The following is a 20,709-nucleotide window of genomic DNA, read 5'->3' as shown; positions in this document are numbered from 1 at the left end:
AGCCCTGTGCATTGCACTTGCAATTCTCAAGGGGCTATGCTGCACCACTCAGCTGGAGAGTCACTGCATGTGGCCTCTGGGGGTCTGCACCAACCTCACCACCATTTTTTTAATTTATTTTTTGTTTTTTTCTTGTTGCTGTTATTTCTTCTCCCTCCCTTCCTTTCTTTTCTTCCACCCACCTTGCCCTATGCACCAACCTCCATTTTTGGCAGGCTTTGCTGTACCGCTAGGCTGACATTAAGGGAATATGTAAAACCAAACCAAACTTACAAGAATTATTAAAGGGAGACACTAACTGAAATTGAAGCAGGAAGAGGCAGAGCCAATATAGCACTATAGACAGAAGCACCGCACCATCCCCCCACAGCAAAGACTCAAAAAACTCAGTAAAACAGAGACAAACATCAATCCTGGAACCCTAAGTGTCAAATGAAGAGATGGAGAAGTCAACCATGCACTGAATGGAATAAGAAGCTGACAGAGAACAGAGAGAGAGGAGACATAGGAGCGGAGGTCCCCTATCAGCTAACAGCACAGATTCACCATCTTGGACTCCTGTTGGAGATCAGCAGACAGGAAGTACAGGAAAGGAGCTTCACGGAACTCCCAGCAGTAGACAGAGCACCCAGTCACCAGCGATATACGCTTTCCCATCCCCTACCCTTATTCTCCCTGCTCAGCTTCTGCTACTCCCCAATCAGCTGCTGTCATTCGGCTGGGAGGTGCTGGTTCCGTGTTGCTTGGATTTGCCCCGACCTCACTGATCAGCTCGTTCAGTGCCATTTGTTGTTGTTGTTGTTGCCTGTGTTGCTTTTTTCGGCTTCTTTTGGATTCTTCCTTGCCTCTCACCTCCTCCTCTTCCTTCCTCTCAAACACGTAGCTCCATGTGCCATCTTTGGTTCTTCTTGAGAGGCTGTGAAGCACCACTCGGCTAGGGAACTGCTTTCTCAGTCTGGCTGCCATGCTGGTGGGATCCCTGAGGCCTTTTATGTTCGTTTGTTTTCTCTTTTTGCCGTTTTGTTTTTCTTCATTTCTTGATTTGTTGTCTCTCTCTACCTTCTTTTCCTGTCTCCTGAATACCTGGTGCTGTGTGTCATCTCCGTCCCTTCTAACCAGGCTGTACTGCACGCCTTGGGAACCACTGCCCCGGTCTGTGCAGCTGCATTGGTGGGATCCCTGGAGGCATTCTTTTCTTTTTAATTTATATATATATATATATACATACATACATTTTTTCTTTTTTTCCCTTTTTGTCTTTCTTTATTTCTCAGTTTCTCATCACTCTTAACTTCTTTTCATGTCTCCTGAATACCTGATGCTTTATGCCATCTCTGCCCCTTCTAGTCAGGCTGTACTGCACAACTGGGGAGCCATTTTCCCAGACTGCACAGCCATGCCGCTGGGATTCCTGGGGACATTTATTTTGATTCCTTTTCCTTTTTGTTTTTCTTCATTTCTCAGTTTCTCATCTCTCTCTACTTACCTTCTTTTCCTGTCTCCTGAATACTTGACACTGTGTGCCATCTCTGTCCTTCTAGCCAGGCTGTACTGTGAGGCTTGGGAGTCACTTCCCCAGTCTGTGCAGCTATACTGTGGCATCCCTGGGGCCTCTCTTTTTATTATGATTTTTTTTTTCCTTTTCTTCATTTCTCTCTACTTACCTTCTTTCCTGTCTCCTGAATACACGGCACTGTGTGTCATCTCTGCCCCTTTCAGCCAGGCTGTACTGCATGGCTTGGGAGCCACTTCCCCGATCTGCACAGCAGCATTGGTAGCTTCCCTAGGGGCCTTTCTTCTTTTTTTTCCTCTCTTTTTATTTTTCAATTTTCCTTTTGTTTTTCTTCATTTCTCAGTTTCTCATTTCTCTTTACTTTCCTTCTTTTCCTGTCCTGAATACCTGGTGCTGTGTTCCATCTCTGCCCCTTCTAGATGGGTTGTGCCTCAAGGCCTGGGAGCCACTTCCCTGGTTACTGGTGGGACCCCTAGAGGCATTTCTTTCTTTTTTTTTCTTTAATTTTTATTTATTTATGTTTTTCTCTTTTTCATTTTTCCTTTTTGTTTTTCTTCATTACTCAGTTTCTCGTCTCTCCACTCCTGTGGCAGACTCCACTTTTTTTTTTTTTTTTTGGCTCCTCTTTCTCTTCTTTCCCATACCCAACTTAGCTCCACTCACCACAACCTCCTGCCTCCCTCCTGCCTATCTGCGCTGTGAGCTGAACATCGCATCCCCAAGCAGCACAAGCACGGCCTACCATAACCTGACTTGCACTGACCCCTAGCCCACCTTGTTGGCCACAGTATGTGCCACAAACAACCCATTCCAGCCCCTCCCCTTTAGCTGGACCTGCCCTGCTGCACCTTAGCTGAGCAGCTGGCCCTGTCCATTGAACAAGAAGGTGAAAAGTATTGTGCACACAGATGAGCAAATGACAAAGAATGCCCAGTCCGTCTGCTCAGACATAACCAAATAAAACAAACAAAAAATAGGATGAAACAAACAAATCTACAATAAATAAACTGAGAAAATAACTACTGAATGTCCCAGAGAAAACAGAGAATATCAAAACAATGTCAAGACAATATTTTAAAAAGGACAAGGTTGTTTTAGTAGGCGTACAAAATAAAGCAACAGTTGACTGTCCAGTAGAAGAAAAGACACTGGAAATACCTAATAGGGATTTTGAATCTCTAATATTCAGAGCTATCCAACAGTTGAAGCAAAACTCAGAAAAAATGAGGAAAAAATAGACAAATTCATGGAAAAGGGAGACAAAATCATGGACAAGACAGACAAAACAGTGGAAGAATTCAGGAAAATAATACAGGAACAAAATGCCAAAATAAATTAACGACAAGAAATCATACAAAAACAACAATTAGAGATTCAAAAGATAAACAACAAGGTTTCAGAAATGGGCAGTGTCATAGAAGGTCTAAGGAGCAGGTTTGAAACAACGGAAGACAGGATCAGTGGAATTGAAGACAAATACATGGCTACCACTTTTTTTTTGAGGAAAAATCAGAAAAAGGAAGGAAGAAACCCTGAGAATGACGTGGAGTACAATCAGAAGCAAAAATTTGTGAGTGATCAGGGTTCCAGAACAAGGAGAGAAAATGGAAAACACAGAGAGGATCATTGAAGAATTGCTGACAGAAAATTTTTCTAGTATCATGAAAGATGAAAAACTGACTATCCAAGAAGCTCAACCAACCCCATATAGGATAGACCCCAAGAGAAAATAACCAAAACATATCACTAATCACACTAGCTAAAACCAAAGACAAAGAAAGAATCCTGACAGCAGCTCGAGAAAAAGAAAAAGTCACATACAGAGGGGAAAAAAGACTAAGCTCTGATTACTTGGCAAAAACCATGCAGGCAAGTAGTCAATGGGATGACACATATAAAGCCTTGAAAGAAAAAAATTGCCAACCAAGAATAATATATCCTGCAAAACTCTCACTCGAATATGATGGTGAAATTAGGACATTTCCAGATAAACAGAAATTAAGGGAATATGTAAAAAACCAAACTAAACTTACAGGAATTATTACAGGGAGTCCTTCGGTTTGAGAACAAACATCAGGTGACAGCCTGAATCTAGGATGCAAGACCACACCAGCCAGATACCAACCTAGAAAATGAACTCTCAAGGACTATTTGACACCAAAAGATTTACAAAAAAGAACTAGAGAGGTTAATCTGTAAATGACAACAACATCAGAACAATAAAAGAGGGGATAAACAGTGTAGGTATAGAACGTTCTAATGGAGAGGAAGGCATAGTGATACCAAGTGTCATGGATTGAATTATGTCCCCCCAAAAATGTGTGTGTCACTTTGGCTGGGCAATGATTTCTAGTATTGTGTGGTTGTCCTCCATTTTGTGACTGTAATTTTATGTTAAAGAGGATTAGGGTGGGATTGTAACACCCTTACCCAGGTCACATTTCTGATCCAATGTAAAGGGAGTTGTGGCCTGCACCACCTTTTATCTCACAAGAGATTAAAAAGGAAAGGGAAGCAAGCAGAGAGTTAGGGAAGTCATACCACCAAGAAAGAAGCACTGGGAGCAGAGCACATCCTTTGGACCTGGGATTCCTGCACGGAGAAGCTTCTGATCCAGGGGAAGATTGATGAGAAGGACCTTCCTCCAGAGCCAACAGAGAGAAAGCTCTCCCCTGGAGCTGATGCCCTGAATTTGGACATCTAGCCTACTAGACTGTGAGAAAATAAATTTTTCTTTGTTAAAGCCACCTACTTGTGGTATTTCTGTTATAGCAGCACTAGATGACTAAGACACCAAGTAATAATAGACTTGTTCAGACCTAGGAAGATAAGGGTAAATTTCAAGGTAACCACAAAGAAAGTTAAAAAACCTACTCATCAAAATAAAGAAGAAAAACAAAGTCTCAGTAAACAAAAAATCTACAAAGACAAAAGAAATAAAAAAGAATCCACAAAAACAGGAGCAACAAGGAAAACATCAGCACCACAAAATGACAGCAGTAAACTCACACCTATTGATAATTATGCTGAATGTAAATGGCTTAAATGTACCCATAAACAGACAGTGACAGAATGGATAAAAAACAAGAGTCATCAATATGCTGTCTACAAGAGACACACCTTAGAAACAAAGATGTAAATTTATTAAAAATCAAAGGATGGAAAAAAAAATCAAGCAAATAACTACCAAGAAAAAGCAGGAGTGGCAATACTAATCTCAGATAAAATAGACTTTAAAATAAAATCCACCGTAAAGACAAAGAAGGGCACTACATAATGATTAAAGGGACAGGCCATCATGAAGACATAACCATAATAAATATCTATGCACCCCATGACAGGGTTCCGAAATACATAAAACAAACTCTAACAGCACTGAAAAGAGAAATCGACAGTTCCACAATAATAGTAGGAGACTTCAACACATCATTCTCGTTAAAGACAGAAGATCAAGAAAGAAACTCAACAAGATACAGAAGAGCTAAAGGACGCAGTCAGCCAACTTGAACTCATAGACATATATAGAACACTCCAAACAACAGCCACAAAGTACACATTCTTTTCCAATGCACGTGGAACATTCTCCAGAATAGACCACATCTTTGGCCACAAAGCAACCCAGAACAAAATCCAAAACCTTGAGATAATACAAAGTATCTTTTCTGAACACAATGCCTTCAAAGTAGAAATTAACACCAAGAAGAGCAAGGAAAAAAATCAATTACATGGAAACTGAATAACATCCTGCTTAAAAATCACTGGGTAATAGAAGAAATCAAAGATGAAATAAAAAAAAAATTCCTAGAATCAAACAAGAATGAAAATACATCATACCAAAACCTTTGGGACACAGCCAAGGCAGTGCTCAGAGATCAATTTATAGCAACAGATGCATACATCAAAAAAGAAGAGAAAAAATCAACACATTGGCTGCACAACTCAAACAAATAGAACAGCAAAAGAAGCCCACAGCCACCAGAAGAAAAGGAATACTAAAGATCAGAGAAGAAATAAAGGAAATAGAGTTTAGAAAAACAGTAGAAAGAATCATCAAAACCAAAAGTTCGTTCTTTGAAAGGATCAACAAACCACTGGGCAAAATGACAAAAGAAAAACAGGAGAGGAAGCAAATAACCACAATAAGAAATGAAATGGGGGACATTAAAACAGATCCAACTAAAATAAAAAGGATCATAACACTATTATGAAAAACTATACTTCAACAAATTTGAAAACTCAGAAGAAATGGGCAAATTTTAGAAACACACTATTTATCCAAACTAACACAAAATGATGTTGAAAATCTGAATAGACCCATAAGAGAAGAAGAGATTGAAAAGGTAATTAAAAAAACTCCCAACAACAACAACAAAAGCTCTGGCCCAGATGGCTTCACTGAAGAATTCTACCAAAAATTCAGAGAAGAGCTTACACCAGTACTACTCAAACTATTTCAGAACATAGAAAAAGAAAGGACACTTCCAAATTCATTCTATGAAGCCATCATAACCCTGATACTAAAACCAGACAAATACACCACAATAAAAGAAAATTACAGACCAATATCTTTCACGAATATAGATGCAAAAATTCTCAACACAATTCTTGGCAATAGAATTCAGGATCGTATCAAAAAAATAACACACCATGACCAAGTAGGATTCGTACCAGGTATGTAAGGATGGTTCAGCATTAGAAAAATCAGTCAACGTAATCCACCACATAAATAAAAGCAAAGAATCACATGATCATTTCCACTGACATATAAAAGGGATTCTACAAAGTCCAATGCACATTCCTGATTAAAAAAAAAAAAAACTCAAATAGGTATAGAAGGGAAATTTCTCAGCATAATAAAGGGCAGCTATACAAAACCAACAACGGCCAACATCATTCTTAATGGAAAGAGGCTGAAAACATTCCCCTTGAGAACAGGAACAAGACAAGGATGCCTTTTATCACCACTCCTATTTAACATTGTGCTGGAAGTCCTAGCTAGAGCAATAAGGCAAGAAAAAGAAATAAAGGGCATTGAAATGATAATGAAGAAGTAAAACTGTCCCTATTTGCAGATGATAAGATCCTATACAGAGAAAATCCAAAGTACTCCACAAGAAAACTACTGGAATTAATAGATTCAGCAGAATAGCAGGATACAAAATAAACATACAAAAATCAGTTGGATTCCTATACGCCAATAAAGAGAACTACAAAAAGGAAATCAGGAAAGAAATGCCATTTATAATAGCCCTTAAAAAATAAAATACTTAGGAATAAATCTAACCACGGAAGTAGAAGACCTGTACAAAGAAAACTACAAAACAGTACTGCAAGAAACCAAAAGAGACTTATATAAATGGAAAAACATACTATACTAATGGATAGGTAGACTCTACATTGTGAAAATGTCAATTCTACCCGAAGCAATCTATGAATACAATGCAATCCCAATACAGACATCAACAGCATCCTTTAAAGAGATGGAAAAGCTAATCTTTAACTTTATATGGAGGAAAGAAGCCCTGGATAAGTAAGAAGAAAGTAGGAGGACTCGCACTACCTGACCTCGGAACCTACTATACAGCTATGATAGTTAAAACAGCCTGGTACTGGTTCAACGACAGACACATTGACAAATGGAACAAAATTGAGAACCCAGGTGTAAATCCATTCACCTATAGTCACCTGATCTTTGACAAAGGCCCAAAGTCCATCAAATGGGGTAAAGATAGTCTCTAACCAATGGTGCTGGCAAAACTGGATGTTCATCTGCAAAAAAATGAAACAGGGCCCATACCTCACACTATAAAAACACCAAACCAAACCCAGTGCTGTCGAGTCGATTCCAACTCATAGCAACCTCACACTATACACAAAACTAATTCAAAATGGATCAAAGATGAAAATATAAAACCAAAAGCTATAAAGATCATAGAAGTAAAAATAGGGTTAATGCTAGAGGCCCTAATAAAAAACTCGTTGCCTTCAAGTTGATTCCAACTTATGGCATGAACAAGCTGAACAAGATTCAAACCATAATTAACAATACATAAACATCAGAAGATAAGCTAGATAACTGGAATCTTCTAAAAATTAAACACTTATGCTCATCAAAAGTCTTCACCAAAACAGTAAAAAGAGAGCCTACAGACTGGGAAAAAATTTTTGGCTATGACAAATCCAACAAAGGTCTAATCTCTAAAATCTGTAGGAAAATCCAACACCTCTACAACAAAAAGATGAGTAATCCAATTAAAAATGGGCAAAGGATATGAACAGAGAGTTCACCAAAGAAGACATTCAGGCAACTAACAGACACATGAAGAAATGCTCGTGATCACTAGCCGTTAGAGCGATGCAAATCAAACTACAATGAGATACCATCTTACCCCAACATTACTGGCATGAATCAAAAAAACAGAAAATAGAAAATGTTGGAGAGGTTGCGAGGAGTTTGGAACTTGTGCTACTGGTGGGAATGCAAATTGGTAGAACGATTTTGGAAAATGATATGGTGCTTCCTTAAAAGCTAAAATAGTAATATTATACGATCCAGCAACCCCACCCCTAGGAATATATCCTAGAGAAATAAGAGCTGTCACACGAATAGAGATATGCACACCCATATTAATCGCAGCATTATTCACAACAACAAAAAGATGGAAAAGACCTAAGTGCCCAACAGATGAATGGATAAACCAACTATGGAACATACACACAACGGAATACTATGCAATGATAAACAATGATGAATCTGTGAAACATCTAACAACATAGATGAATTTGAAGGGCATTACGCTGAATGAAATAAGTCAATCACAGAAGGATAAATATTATCTGAGACCATATTATAAAGACTTTTGAAAAGGTTTTCACACAGAAAGAAACAATCTCTGATGGTTACAAGGGAGGAGAGGACTGGGGAGGGAAAAACACTAAATAGACAATAGATAAGTGGTAACTTTGGTAAAGGGTAAAACAGTACACAACCCTGGAGAGATCAGCACAACTTGAACTAAGGCAAGGACATGGAAACTTCATATACAGCTAAACTCCCTGAGAGACCAAATTACTGGGCTGAGGGCTGGGGACAGAGGTCTCAGGGGACATCTAGCTTAATTGGCATAACATAGTTTATAAAGAAAATGTTCTACATCCTACTTTGGTGAGTAGCATCTGGAGTCTTTAAAGCTTGTGAGTGGCCATCTAAGATACTCCACTGGTCTCACCCATCTGGAGCAAGGGAGAATGAAGAAAATCAAAGACAGAAGGGAAAGATTAGTCCAAAGGACTAATGGACCACAACTACTGCAGCCTCCGCCAGACTGAGTCCATCCAGCACAACTAGATGGTACCCAGCTACCACTGCGGACTGCTTTGATAGTGATCACTATATACGGTCCTGGACAGAGCTGGAGAAAAATGTAGAACAAAATTCTAACTAAAAAAAAAAACAAAAAGAAAACAGACTTACTGCTCTGTCAGAGACTGGAGAAACCCTGAGAGTATGGCCACCGGACACCCTTTTAACTCAGTACTGAGATCAATCCTGAGGTTCACCCTTCAGCCAAAGAATAGACAGGCCCATAAAACAAACAATAATACTAAATAGGCACGCCAGCCCAGGGGCAAGGGTGAGAATTCAAGAGGGGACAAAAAAGCTGGACAAATGGAAATGGGGAACCCAAGGTTGAGAAGGGGAAAGTGTTGACGTGATGTGGAGTTTGCAACTAATGTCACAAAACAATATGTGTATTAATTGTTTAATGACAAACTAATTTGTTTTCTAAACCTTCATCTAAAAAAAAAATCATCTAAAGCACTATTTAAAAAAAAATCAGAAAAAAATACTTTGCACTCTAAATCCCATGACATTTCCACTCTTGCATTTACACATGTTGAGTATCTAGAACCCTTAAAAAGCTAACATTTCAAGGGTCAAAACTCTATCATAAGGTTTTCTAATTTTTTTTTAATTGGTGTTAATTTTCAATAATACATCTACATGGTTCAGTAATTGAGATATTCAGTGAAAAGTCTTGTTCTTATTCCTTTGCTCCACCTTACCAATTCACACTCCCTCTGCCTTGAGGTAACCAATCTTGTTATTATATCTCCTTTCAGATTTTCTTCTTGCAAATTCAAGAAAAACTATGTATTCTTCCTCATTTCCCAACTTCTTAAAAGCTATTAATTTTTTTTTAATATCTCTACTTTTTTCTGAAGTGATTATCTATTATCAAAGTGAGTTAATCAGTCGCCATCCTGAATGAACTTGTATGAGAAAGATTTGGAAGAGGAGAGCTAGCACGAGGGCTTGGGAAGATAATCCTGCCTGCTCCCTGCCAAGCAGGATCTCTGTGGGCATCCAGGATCCTTCCCTCCACCCAGGGCCTGAGGTCTGGGTGTCTCCCCCAGGCAGATTTTCAGGCTCCCTGAGTTACCTTTTCTCTGGAACTCTGTTAGGCCACTCCCACTGATGCAACATCTGGGCTTGTCCAGAGAAGAGTGCTGTACTGCCCGCCCCTTCTGGGCTGTTTGGGCTGGCTGCTGTTTCTGGAACAATTCAGGCTCCACTATGACTCAGGTCAGCCCCAATATTGGTGTTCTGAGGCAAGGATGGCTGGAATGGACAGGATGCCTCATCCCAGCAGGAAACAATGTTCTGGGCCAAGCTGAGTCCATCATAAACAGACCCTCAGGATGATTCTAGAAGAAATCTCAACAAGTCTCATCATATGGTTTCTGTACGCCTTGATTCCGTCTTTGTTCACAGGTAAGGATAAATTAGAAGACAGCCAATAGCCCGGGATTCAAATACAGGTTAAAAAGCTGAAAATACTTTCCTAGGGTTTAGGGTTGAAATATATGTATAGAACATGTGAGTCTGTTTTTTTTAAAAAAGTGTTCCTCAGCTCCTAAACCCCCATTCCTACCTCCAAAAGAAAAGAAAAAGACTGTATTCTGTTTTGAAACCTAGAAAGGTAAGGCATCAAAATGAATATTCAAAGGTTAGCACAGCTCCATGCATTTTGTTATTTATCTCATTATCTGGTGAAATGTAGGTATCTTGGTCTTCCTGTATGTGCCTTGGAGATGTTAACTGTAAGCAGGACAGGTTAAAATGAAATGATTAAAAACTATAACAAAATACACATTAAAAAAAAATTTTTTTTTTTTATAAAGGTATAATTTGCAGGCTTAATATTGGGTACAAAATTTGTAAAAACTGGATTCCTCTCCTCTCCTGGTCTGAAGAAAATGTAGCAGTCAGGCCTTCCCTAGCATTTTAAAATAATCAGTTCGGGGCACTTTCCCAGTAGGTGAAGTTACATAATTGTCTTTACTCCACTCCAGGCTGCTTGTACCTGCCTATTTTATGATTCCAAAATCACAGCTCTTTAGCCTTTGATGTTTCTTTATGTCAAATCAAGTTTAAGAGAAATTTCTAATTTTAATACTCCAGAGTGCTGGCATTCATGGGAGTCTCAGGTCTCATGGCAGCTTTCTGCCTTTAAAAAAAAAAAAAATACTGAGAACTAATTATTCTAATTAGTTTAAGTCAGGCAACATATTAGTGCTGAGGCAATTGCAAATGCTTGAAACTGGCTTCAACTTCGAATTTATGGTGCCCCTTCCTAGATCAAAAAACTTCGCAGGGGACTGTGGTCTTGGGGAACGTCTAGCACAATTGGCATAATATAGTTTATAAAGAAAATATTCTACATTCTACTTTGGTGAGTAGTGTCTCGGGTCTTAAAAGCTTGTGAGTGACCATCTAAGATACTCCACTGGTCTCACCCCATCTGGAACAAGGCAGAATGAAGAAAACCAAAGACACAAGGGAAAGATTAGTCCAAAGTACTAATGAACCATAACTGCCACAGCCTCCACCACACTGTGTCCAACACAACTAGATGGTGCCTGGCTACCACCACTGACTGCTGTGACAGGGATCATAATCGAGGGTCCTGGACAGAGCTGGAGAAAAATGTAGAACAAAATTCTAACTCACAAAAAAGAAAAAAAGACCAGACTTACTGGTCTGACAGAGACTGGAGAAACCCCGAGAGTATGGCCGCCAGACACCCTTATAGGTCACCCTGAGGTTCACCCTTCAGCCAAAGATTAGACAGGCCAATAAAACAAAACGAGACTAAAGGGGCACACCAGCCCAGGGGTAAGGACGAGAAGGCAGGAGGGGACAGGAAAGCTAGTAATGGGGAAACCCAAGGTTGAGAAGGGGAGAGTGTTGACATGTCGTGCGGTTGGCAACCAATGTCACAAAACAATATGTGTGTTAATTGTTTTATGAGAAATTAGTTTGCTCTGTAAACCTTTATCTTAAATACGATAAAAAAAAATCAAAAAAACTTAACGACTCTAAATTCCTATCCCATGATGTCCAAATTGTGCTGTTTCTTTCTCATTGCCCAGACCCCACCCTATATTTATTCAACTCTACTTCTTACTACTTACTTTTTTATTTGTATATTACTTATCTATTCATTTTTTTCTCATTGAAATTATTAAAATAAGTATTCATAGCAAAAAAAAGCTATACAGTTCTTGCTTTTCTATTATCTGGTTTTCTTTTTGTCTAGAGAAAAGAAAATTTGGCTACTTTGGTTAAAGATGATAATTAACATAAATAGTTAATTATATGAAGCACAATAATTAGAGAAAATACAAATAGATATAAAAATAAAGGTTATAATTTTCTGCTCATTAAGAAAGGTATTGCAGTTTATGCAGATGGTAAATTTAATATGATATATGCATTGTTTAATTTGATATGCAGATGAGTTAATTACATTTGAAAGAAATATACAAATAAGCTTTAAATATATATGAATTATTTGCAAATTTATATCTCTGTATATGCCTAAATACATACATGTAAAAAAATATTAATAAATCCTATGCTGAACATTGTTACATGAACATATAATAAGTAAAAGAAACCAAAAACCAAACCAAACCCACTGCTGTTGAGTCAATTCCAACTCCTAGTGACCCTATAGGACAGAGTAGAACTGCCCGATAGAGTTTCCAAGAAGCGCCTGGCAGATTCGAACTGCCGACCTCTTGGTTAGCAGCCGTAGCACTTAACCACTATGCCACCAGGGTTTCTAAAAGTACAAGAAGTTAAAAGCTTGGTCATTTTATGTAAAATGACTATATTTTTTTCATACTTAGATTAGTAGAGCTTCCTTTTTGTCATCAAATTATCCTGTAAACTCTTGATGCTTTTTTTGACACGCCTGTCTAAAATATTCCTTACTTTAAAAAAATTAATTTCCTAATATCATTTGTTTAATACTTTGTATTTTATAAGAGTTGCTGTAAATATTTCTTGTCTTTATATCCTTAAGAACATATTTTGTCCCCTCTAGCAACTATTCTTAATTCTGTCTCCCAAATTCAGACCCCAAATTTAGAATTTAAAAAACTATTTAGATATTCTTTTGTCCAAACTATTGTCGAGTTTCCTAAAATTGTTGTTAACACAAGACTTGTGCCTTCACCCTTATCCTGCCTCCGGACAGGAGCGGCCCATTTGGTCTCATGTATTTGACTGAACTAAGAAGCTTCTTACTACTTCTTGAAAAAAAAAAAAAAAAATCAACTGCAGGGAACAGCTATCTTCACAGTTGGCATGTTTCACCTGCATTTCCTCTCTTGGCCTTTGTGGTAATTTCCCACTGGATGTCCCATTCTCAGTTTCCTTCCCCGTCACAAGCCCATCCTCCATCACCATTCCAAGTGGGTCTCTTCTCTTACAGACCTGTCTTGATCATCTAGTGCTGCTATACTAGAAATACCACAAGTGGATGGCTTTAACAAAGAGAAATTTATTCTCTCACAGTCTAGTAGGCTACAAGTCCAAATTTAGGGCATCAGCTCTGTAGAAAGGCTTTTTCTCTGTCAGCTCTGGAGGAAGGTCTATGGCATCAATCTCCACCCCCCCTGCCCCCCGCCCGGGCCTAGGAGCTTCTCTGTACAGGCACCAAGAATGTGCTGTGTTCCTGGCACTGCTTTGTTGGTGGTATAAGAGCTCTCCTGTCTCTCTGCTCGACTCTTTCCCCCATATCTCAAAGGAGATTGGCTCAAGACACTATCTAAAGCTGTAGATCTCATCAATATAACTGTTACCAATCCATCTCAGTACATTATAGTGATAGGATTTACAACACATAGAGAAATCACATCAGATGACAATCATGGTAGACAATCATACAATACTGGGAATCATAACCTAGCCAAGTTGACAGATATTTTTGGGGGACACAATTTAATCCATGACAAGACACTTCTCAGACCTCTCTGTCCTTTGACTTCTGACCAGATGGTTGGCCCCATGTACTCTGGCTAAGCATGCTGGTTGGTTGATTAGTTAGTTGTTTGATTAGTTGGTGAGGCAAACAAGTCACCACAGAAAGATTCCTCCACTCAGCCAATGGGAAAAGATGGGGAGGCTGAATGAGAAGGAAAAAGGCCAGCATTTTTTAGCCTGACATTTTCTTCAATTAGGCAGACCAGACTTTTAAGCTTTTTCCTGAAAACTCCTATTCCAAACAGACCAGGAGGTGAATGTGCCCTTCTGGCATCTTGCAAAGAAAACAAAACAAAAAACCAGTGTGACTTAGTAAAAACCACAAGGATTTTGGAGCCAGAAGGACCTATGTGTGAGTTTGGGCTTTATCACTTACTAGCTCAGTGACTAAGTCATATAACTTCAGTTTCTTCATCCGTGAAATGATCATAATAGCCTTTCTGAGGGCTGTGGGTGTTTAAATGAGATGATGTAAACAAAACCACTTTGAAGACTTCAATGTGCTCCTCCAAGTGTTAGCTATTATTATCTGTTGGTAACTTAAACAGATGGTAGTGCCAGTAGATAAATGCAATTTTGACTATTTCCTCTTAATTGTGTAGGTGCCTGTAATAAAATTCTGCAAATCCTAAGTGGACTTCTATTAATCTATAACCCATTAAAAAAAAAACATTGCCTCTAGTCGATTCCAACTCATAGTGACCCTATAGGACAGAGTAGAACTGCCCCATAGAGTTTCCAAGGAGCACCTGGTGTAATTCAAACTGCCTACCTTAACCACTAAGCTACCAGGGTTACCTTAGGAGTTTTTAATTCCATCTATAGTCCTGGAAAAATGGGTAGAGGTGTTGCTCTCTTTTATAGAAATCATTTGCTTTGCCCTGTCCCTTTCAATCAGTGTGTGATTCAGGAAACTGATTCCCAGTACTGATAATAATAATAATATAACAAGAACAATCACAACTGCCATTTCTGAGTACACACTGTACTCTAGGTTAACAAAATGTTCTCTTGATGTCTCACATCAATTCTGCAGCTTAGGTGATATTATTCCCATTTTACACACTAGAAAACAGAGCCTTAGAGAGGTTAAGTATTTGCCCAAAGTACACACAGCTAGTGTGATGGAATTGGGGTTTGACTCTGGTTTGCCTGACTCCAGAGCCTGTGCTCTTTGTACTTCTCTGCAGAAGAAACTGAGACATTAAATCAGACCAGAAAGAGGGAGGAGGGACAAAGTAAAGGTAAGAAAGAAGATGGTAATGCCTTATCGGATCTATTTGCCGTAAGGGCTGTCGAGGCAAAGATGGGGGAGAACCCAAATGAGGGGTGGTGACAGTTGACCTTGTGGGGGAAGCAGCTATAGAGAAAGCCTGGAAAGAATAGTTAAGTTCAACAAATATCCCCTGTAGTGCGAGCCCCATGTGGTAGGCAAAATAATGGCCCCCTGAAGATTGGAGCCCTGGTAGTGCAGTGGTTAAGAGCTCAGTTGCTAACCAAAAGGTTAGCAGTTCGAATTCACCAGTCACTCCTTGGAAACCCTATGGGGCAGTTCTACTCTGTCCTGTAGGGTTGCTATAAGTCAGAATTGACACAATGGCAATGGGTTTTTTGGATTAAAGATGTCTACCCCCTAATCCCTGGAACCTGTGAATATGTTACATTACGTGGTGGAAGGCACTTTGCATATGTGATTGATGTCGGGGGACATTGAGATGGGGCAATTATCTTAGATTATCACATAAGTTCTTAAAAGCTGAGAATATTTCCTGGCTGCATTTGAGAGAGAGAAATGGAATGACGGAAGAAGCAGCAGGAGAAATTCGAAGTATGAAAGAACTCTAGAAGCCATTGCTGCCTTTGAAGATGGAGAGAGATGGCTATGAGCAAGGAAGGTTGGTGGCCTCTAGAAGGTGGAAATGGAAAAGAAACAGATTATCAGAGCCTCGAGTAGGTACACAGCCCTGCTAACATCTTCATTCCAGGCCAGTGAGATCCATGTCAGACTTCTGACCTACAGAACTGTAAGAGAATAAATTTATGCTGTTTTAAGCTGCTAAATTTGTGATAGTTTGTTACAGCAGCAATAGAAAACTAATACACCTTGAGAGAGAGATCAGGGTTGTCAGTTCAGTCCTCTGGAAAAGGTATTGCTTAGCTAGTTTTGCCCACACTAAGCATCAGAATCTTAATAGTCAGGGCACGTAATCCAGCTCAAGTCTCAGCTGGAAGCACCATTGGACGAGTTCTGTCTTAAGCTGGGCTTTCTAAAGAAGCAAAACCTGTAAAGCATATAAATATACATATAGAGAGAGATTTATATCAAAGAAATGGCTCTCACGATTATAGAGGCTAGAATGCCCCAAGTCCGTTGATCAAGATAGAGGCTTCTCTCAATTCACGTAGCCGCAGGGGCTGATGGGCCCAAGATTGGTAGGTCAGAGAGCAGGGCTCTTGCTCACAGGTTGTGGAGATCGACCAATCCCAAGATTGGTAAGACTGCAAGGCTTCTCCTGATTCACATAGCTTCAGGGGCTGGTGAACCCAAGATCGGCAGATCGGAGAGCAGTGATCTACTCACAGGCTATGAAGGTCAAGGAATTCCAAGAATGGCAGATAAACTGATAGCTCAAGTCCCAAGAACCGGAGGTCAGATGAACAGGAGGCAGCCACAGGATCCAAAGAGGGCAAAAAGCCAAAATGCTTATATTCTGATGCAGGCTGTACCCCCAAGGAAATTCCCTTTCAACTGATTGACTACTCACAGAAGATCCCATCATGGGAGCGATCACATATGAACACCGAGAATCATGGCCCAGCCCAGTTGACACACACTCTTAACCATCACTAGCTCTATCCCATGGGCCTTATTGAGGTACATGAGTTGGCTCCTAGAATGAAAATGATAGTATGATTCTCTGTGGTAACAAAAGAATAAATCCTCACAAGGAACCAAAAATTATACAGCGGATTCCAGTATCTCTCTCTAGCTCTGGTGAGAACCCTCGACCAGTATGGCTGAGGAAATAATTCTTCCAGATTTTGTACCCTCCTCACTGTGGCCAGAGTTCTGGTGGTGCAGCTGCTAACCAAAAAGTCAGTAGTTTGAATCCACCAGCCACTCCATGGAAACCCTACAGGGCAGTTCTACTGTGTCCCATAGGATCGCTATGAGTCAGAATTGACTTGAAGGCAACGGGTTTGGCTTTATTTATTTATTTATTTTTGGTCCATGTGCCCATAAGGAGCCTTGGCGGCACAGTGGTTTAAGTACTCAGCTGCTAACTGAAGGGTTGGTGGTTGGAAACGGCCAGTGGTTTCATAGGAGAAAGATGTAGCAATCTGCTTCCATAAGGACTACAGCCTTGGAAACCTTATGCAGAGGTTCTACTCTATCCTATGGGGTTGCTATTAGTCGGAATCAACTCCATGACAATCAGTTTGGTTTCGTTTTGGTTTTCACTGTGACCCATATGTCTTTCCTGTAAATACTTCCAGCTTGCTTTCCTTTTCCCCTCACTATATTTTTTATTTCTGCATTTGTACATTTACCTCATACCAAACCAAAGCAAACCCGCTGCCATCGAATCAATTCCTACTCATAGTGACCCTATAGGACAGGGCAGAACTACCCCATAGGGTTTCCAAGGCTGTAAAATTTTTTAAAACTGTCATATTTCTTTTATTCATGTGTCTATATCTAAGCCTGCACTGAAGAATACATAGAGTAATAACAGTTAATGCCCATGTCTTTTCTTTTCTTGTTCTACTTTCTCTGACATCAGTCAACACTGCCATTTCCATATTTCTTTTAACCAGGTTTATCTTTGATCCTTTCAGTCTGGTTTTTATCCTCATAATTCCATTAAAAAGTGACAGTTGTGTTCCACTTGACTTCCACCTCCCAAACTGATTCTCTGATCTCATTTTTTTTAAATTAAGAAGGTAGGTTCTTCTCATCTTTCTTTCTTTTTAATTATTGTACTCGATGAAGGTTTACAGAACAAGCTAACTTCTTCTTAAACAATTAGTACACGTATTGTTTTGTGACATTGGTTACCAACCCCACAACATGTCAACACTCTCCCTTCTTGACCTTGGGTTCCCTATTACCAGCTTTTCTGTCCCCTCCTGCCTTCTAGTCTTTGCCCTGGGCTGGTGTGCCCACTTAGTCACTTTTTTTTTCTGGGCCTGTCCAATCTTTGGCTGAAGGGTGAACCTCAGGAGTGACTTCATTACGGAGCTAAAAGTGTGTCCGGGGAGGCTGAGCCAAGATGGCAGAGTAGTTGGATGCTTCTGGTGATCCTTCTTACAATAAAGACTCCCCCCCCAAAAAAAAAAACCAAGTGAAATGATTATATATGTGACAAACTAGGATCCCTGAACATCAAAGGCAAAGTTAGGAAATTGGACTGAGTGGCAGGGAGAAGGAGAGATGGTTCAGAAGTGGTGAGGAGTTGCCAGATCTGACTCAGTGGGAACCCTCAGGCACTATCCCCTGGAGTGCCCACAGAGGGGCTGGTGGTAGCGTTTGGGATGTGGTTTCCTCAGGGAGAGACAGTGAGCTGCACAGTCTACTCACACCTCCAGAACCAGAGAAGAACAGTGCACTCGGCAAAAGCTAAGTACTTGCATTTATTTTACCATGCCCCCAGCCCCCAAGCTGGCTTCAGTGGCTGTTGATTTCCCAGGGCCTGAGACAGGTCCTGCTGCATGCCCTGAGCCATTTTCCCAGCCTTAGAGAAGGAATAAGTTAACAGTTTGGGGAAAAGATAATCTGCCAGCTGAACTAAGCTGGGGAACTCAGGACAGAAGTGGCTTCTGTCCAGGCACAAATGGTCTGTGGACGTTGAATACCTTTCACCACTGCATAGACCAGTGTGGGCCCATTTCAGGAGAATAAGCGCTTGTTGGCAGACTGCAACAGTGTATGTGCTTGAGGTCTGAATACTACCATTTCGGCTGTGCGGTGGACAGGTGGGTTTTTGATGTTTGACACCGCTTTGCCTATTAAACAGGGTCTTCACCTACCCACATCAGGGGCCTGAGGACTGGTGGCTCCACCCACATCACCTAGCCACCTGCAACAGGGTTCCAGGGTTAAGTGGTGCCTCCCAGTCCCTAAACCAAAAGCATTGGGTGCCCATGGTCAGGCTGCAGAACACACCACTTGTGCACTCTAGGGAACAGGGACACACTTTCCTCACAAAAATTGGGGGACTATTGTCAGCCCCCTGCCTTATTCAGAGAGTGACCCCCTGCTGCAACCAGATACCTGTGCCTACAATGATCACCCTTGCCCCTCTAAGACTGTAGGACAGAGCCTATACCACACACTTGGTGGCCAACTACTGGGACACCTGAGCTGAATCCATACAATAAAAGTGAATGAACTCCTAGACTCATATACCTGGTAAAACCTCTACGCATCTGGTAACAGGCTGTTAGAGCTTCAAAGGCACAAATGATCAAGATAGCTCACTCAAGCAGCCTATTTGGGCATATCAAAACAAAACAAAGCAAAAAGCTAGGATACAGTAAGCAAACAAAATAAACTAATAAATAACTTATAGATGGCTTTGAGAAAACAATATCAAATCACATAAAGAAGCAGACCACGATTGCTTCAACAAGCTCTCATAACAAAGAATCAAGGAATCTTCTGTATGAAGATGTCTTCCTGGAATTACCAGATATAGAATAAAAAAGATTAGTACACAGAACTGTTTAAGAGACCAGAAACGAGATCAGGCAAAATGCAAAACAGTCTAAGGAACACAAAGATAAAGCAGCTGAAGAAATTGAAAAGGTTATTCAAGAACATAATGAAAAATTTATAGGCTGCAAGAGTCCATAGAGAGACCGTAATAAAAAATTCAGAAGATTAACAATAAAATCACAGAATTAGACAACTCAATAGAAAGTCAGAGGAGCAGAATTGAGGAAATAGAGGGCAGAATTACTGAGATTGAAGGTAAAACACTTGGCACCAATATATTTGAAGAAAAATCAGATAAAAGAATTAAAAAAAAAAATAAAGAAACCGTAAGAATCATGTGGGACTCTATCAAGAGAAATAACCTATGAGTGACTGGAGTACCAGAACAGGGAGGGATAACAGAAAATATAGGGAGAATTGTTGAAGATTTGTCATTAGAAAACTTCCCTGATATCATGAAAGATGAGAAGATATCTATTCAGGATGCCCATCAAACCCCATATAACGTAGATCTCAAAAGAAAGATACCAAGGCATATTATCATCAAACATACCAAAACCAAAGATAAAGAGAGAATTTTAAGAGTGGCTAGGGCTAAAAGAAAAGTCACCTACAAAGGAGAGTCAATAAGAATAAGCTCAGTCAACTCAGCAGAAGCCATGCAGGCAAGAAGGCAATGGGATGACATATATAAAGCATTGAAGGAAAAAAATTGCCAGCCAAGAATTATATATCCAGCAAAACTGTCTCTCAAATATGAAGGTGAAAGTAGGACATTTCCGGATAAACAGAGGTTTACTGAATTTGTAAAAACCAAACCAAAACTACAAGAAATACTAAACGGAGTTCTCTGGTTAGAAAATTAATAATATCCGATATCAACCCAAGACTACAACTCAGGACAGAACAACCAGATGTCAACCCAGATAAGGAACTCACAAAAACAAATCAAGATAAAAAAAATGCTCAAAAAAGAGAAACAGTGATGGCATTACATAAAAGATGACGACATCAAATCAATAAAAAGGGACTAAAAAAAGTTTTTGTTTTTTTTTTAAATGTCATATATCTTTCATACAGAGATGAAGTCAAAGTGACATAAAGAAATAAAAGTAAGGTATAAACTCAGAAAAATAGGGG

General features: G+C 39.8%; 1 protein-coding gene across 1 annotated transcript in view; it reads left to right on the top strand.

Moving 5' to 3' along the window:
* The first annotated feature begins 2,145 nt into the window (after positions 1-2,145).
* The window catches only part of IL20RB (interleukin 20 receptor subunit beta), a 70,129-nt gene continuing 51,565 nt past the window's right edge, over positions 2,146-20,709 (top strand). Inside the window, exon 1 of the mRNA XM_010599493.3 lies at positions 2,146-10,289. Coding sequence (XP_010597795.1) covers positions 10,217-10,289 — 73 coding nt within the window. The 5' untranslated portion in view covers positions 2,146-10,216. The remainder of the gene's footprint in view (positions 10,290-20,709) is intronic.

Source organism: Loxodonta africana, chromosome 26, assembly GCF_030014295.1.
Source record: "Loxodonta africana isolate mLoxAfr1 chromosome 26, mLoxAfr1.hap2, whole genome shotgun sequence".
Taxonomy (NCBI): domain Eukaryota; kingdom Metazoa; phylum Chordata; class Mammalia; order Proboscidea; family Elephantidae; genus Loxodonta; species Loxodonta africana.
The sequence above is the reverse complement of the archived record's forward strand: the minus strand, read 5'-3'. Positions and strand labels throughout refer to the sequence as shown.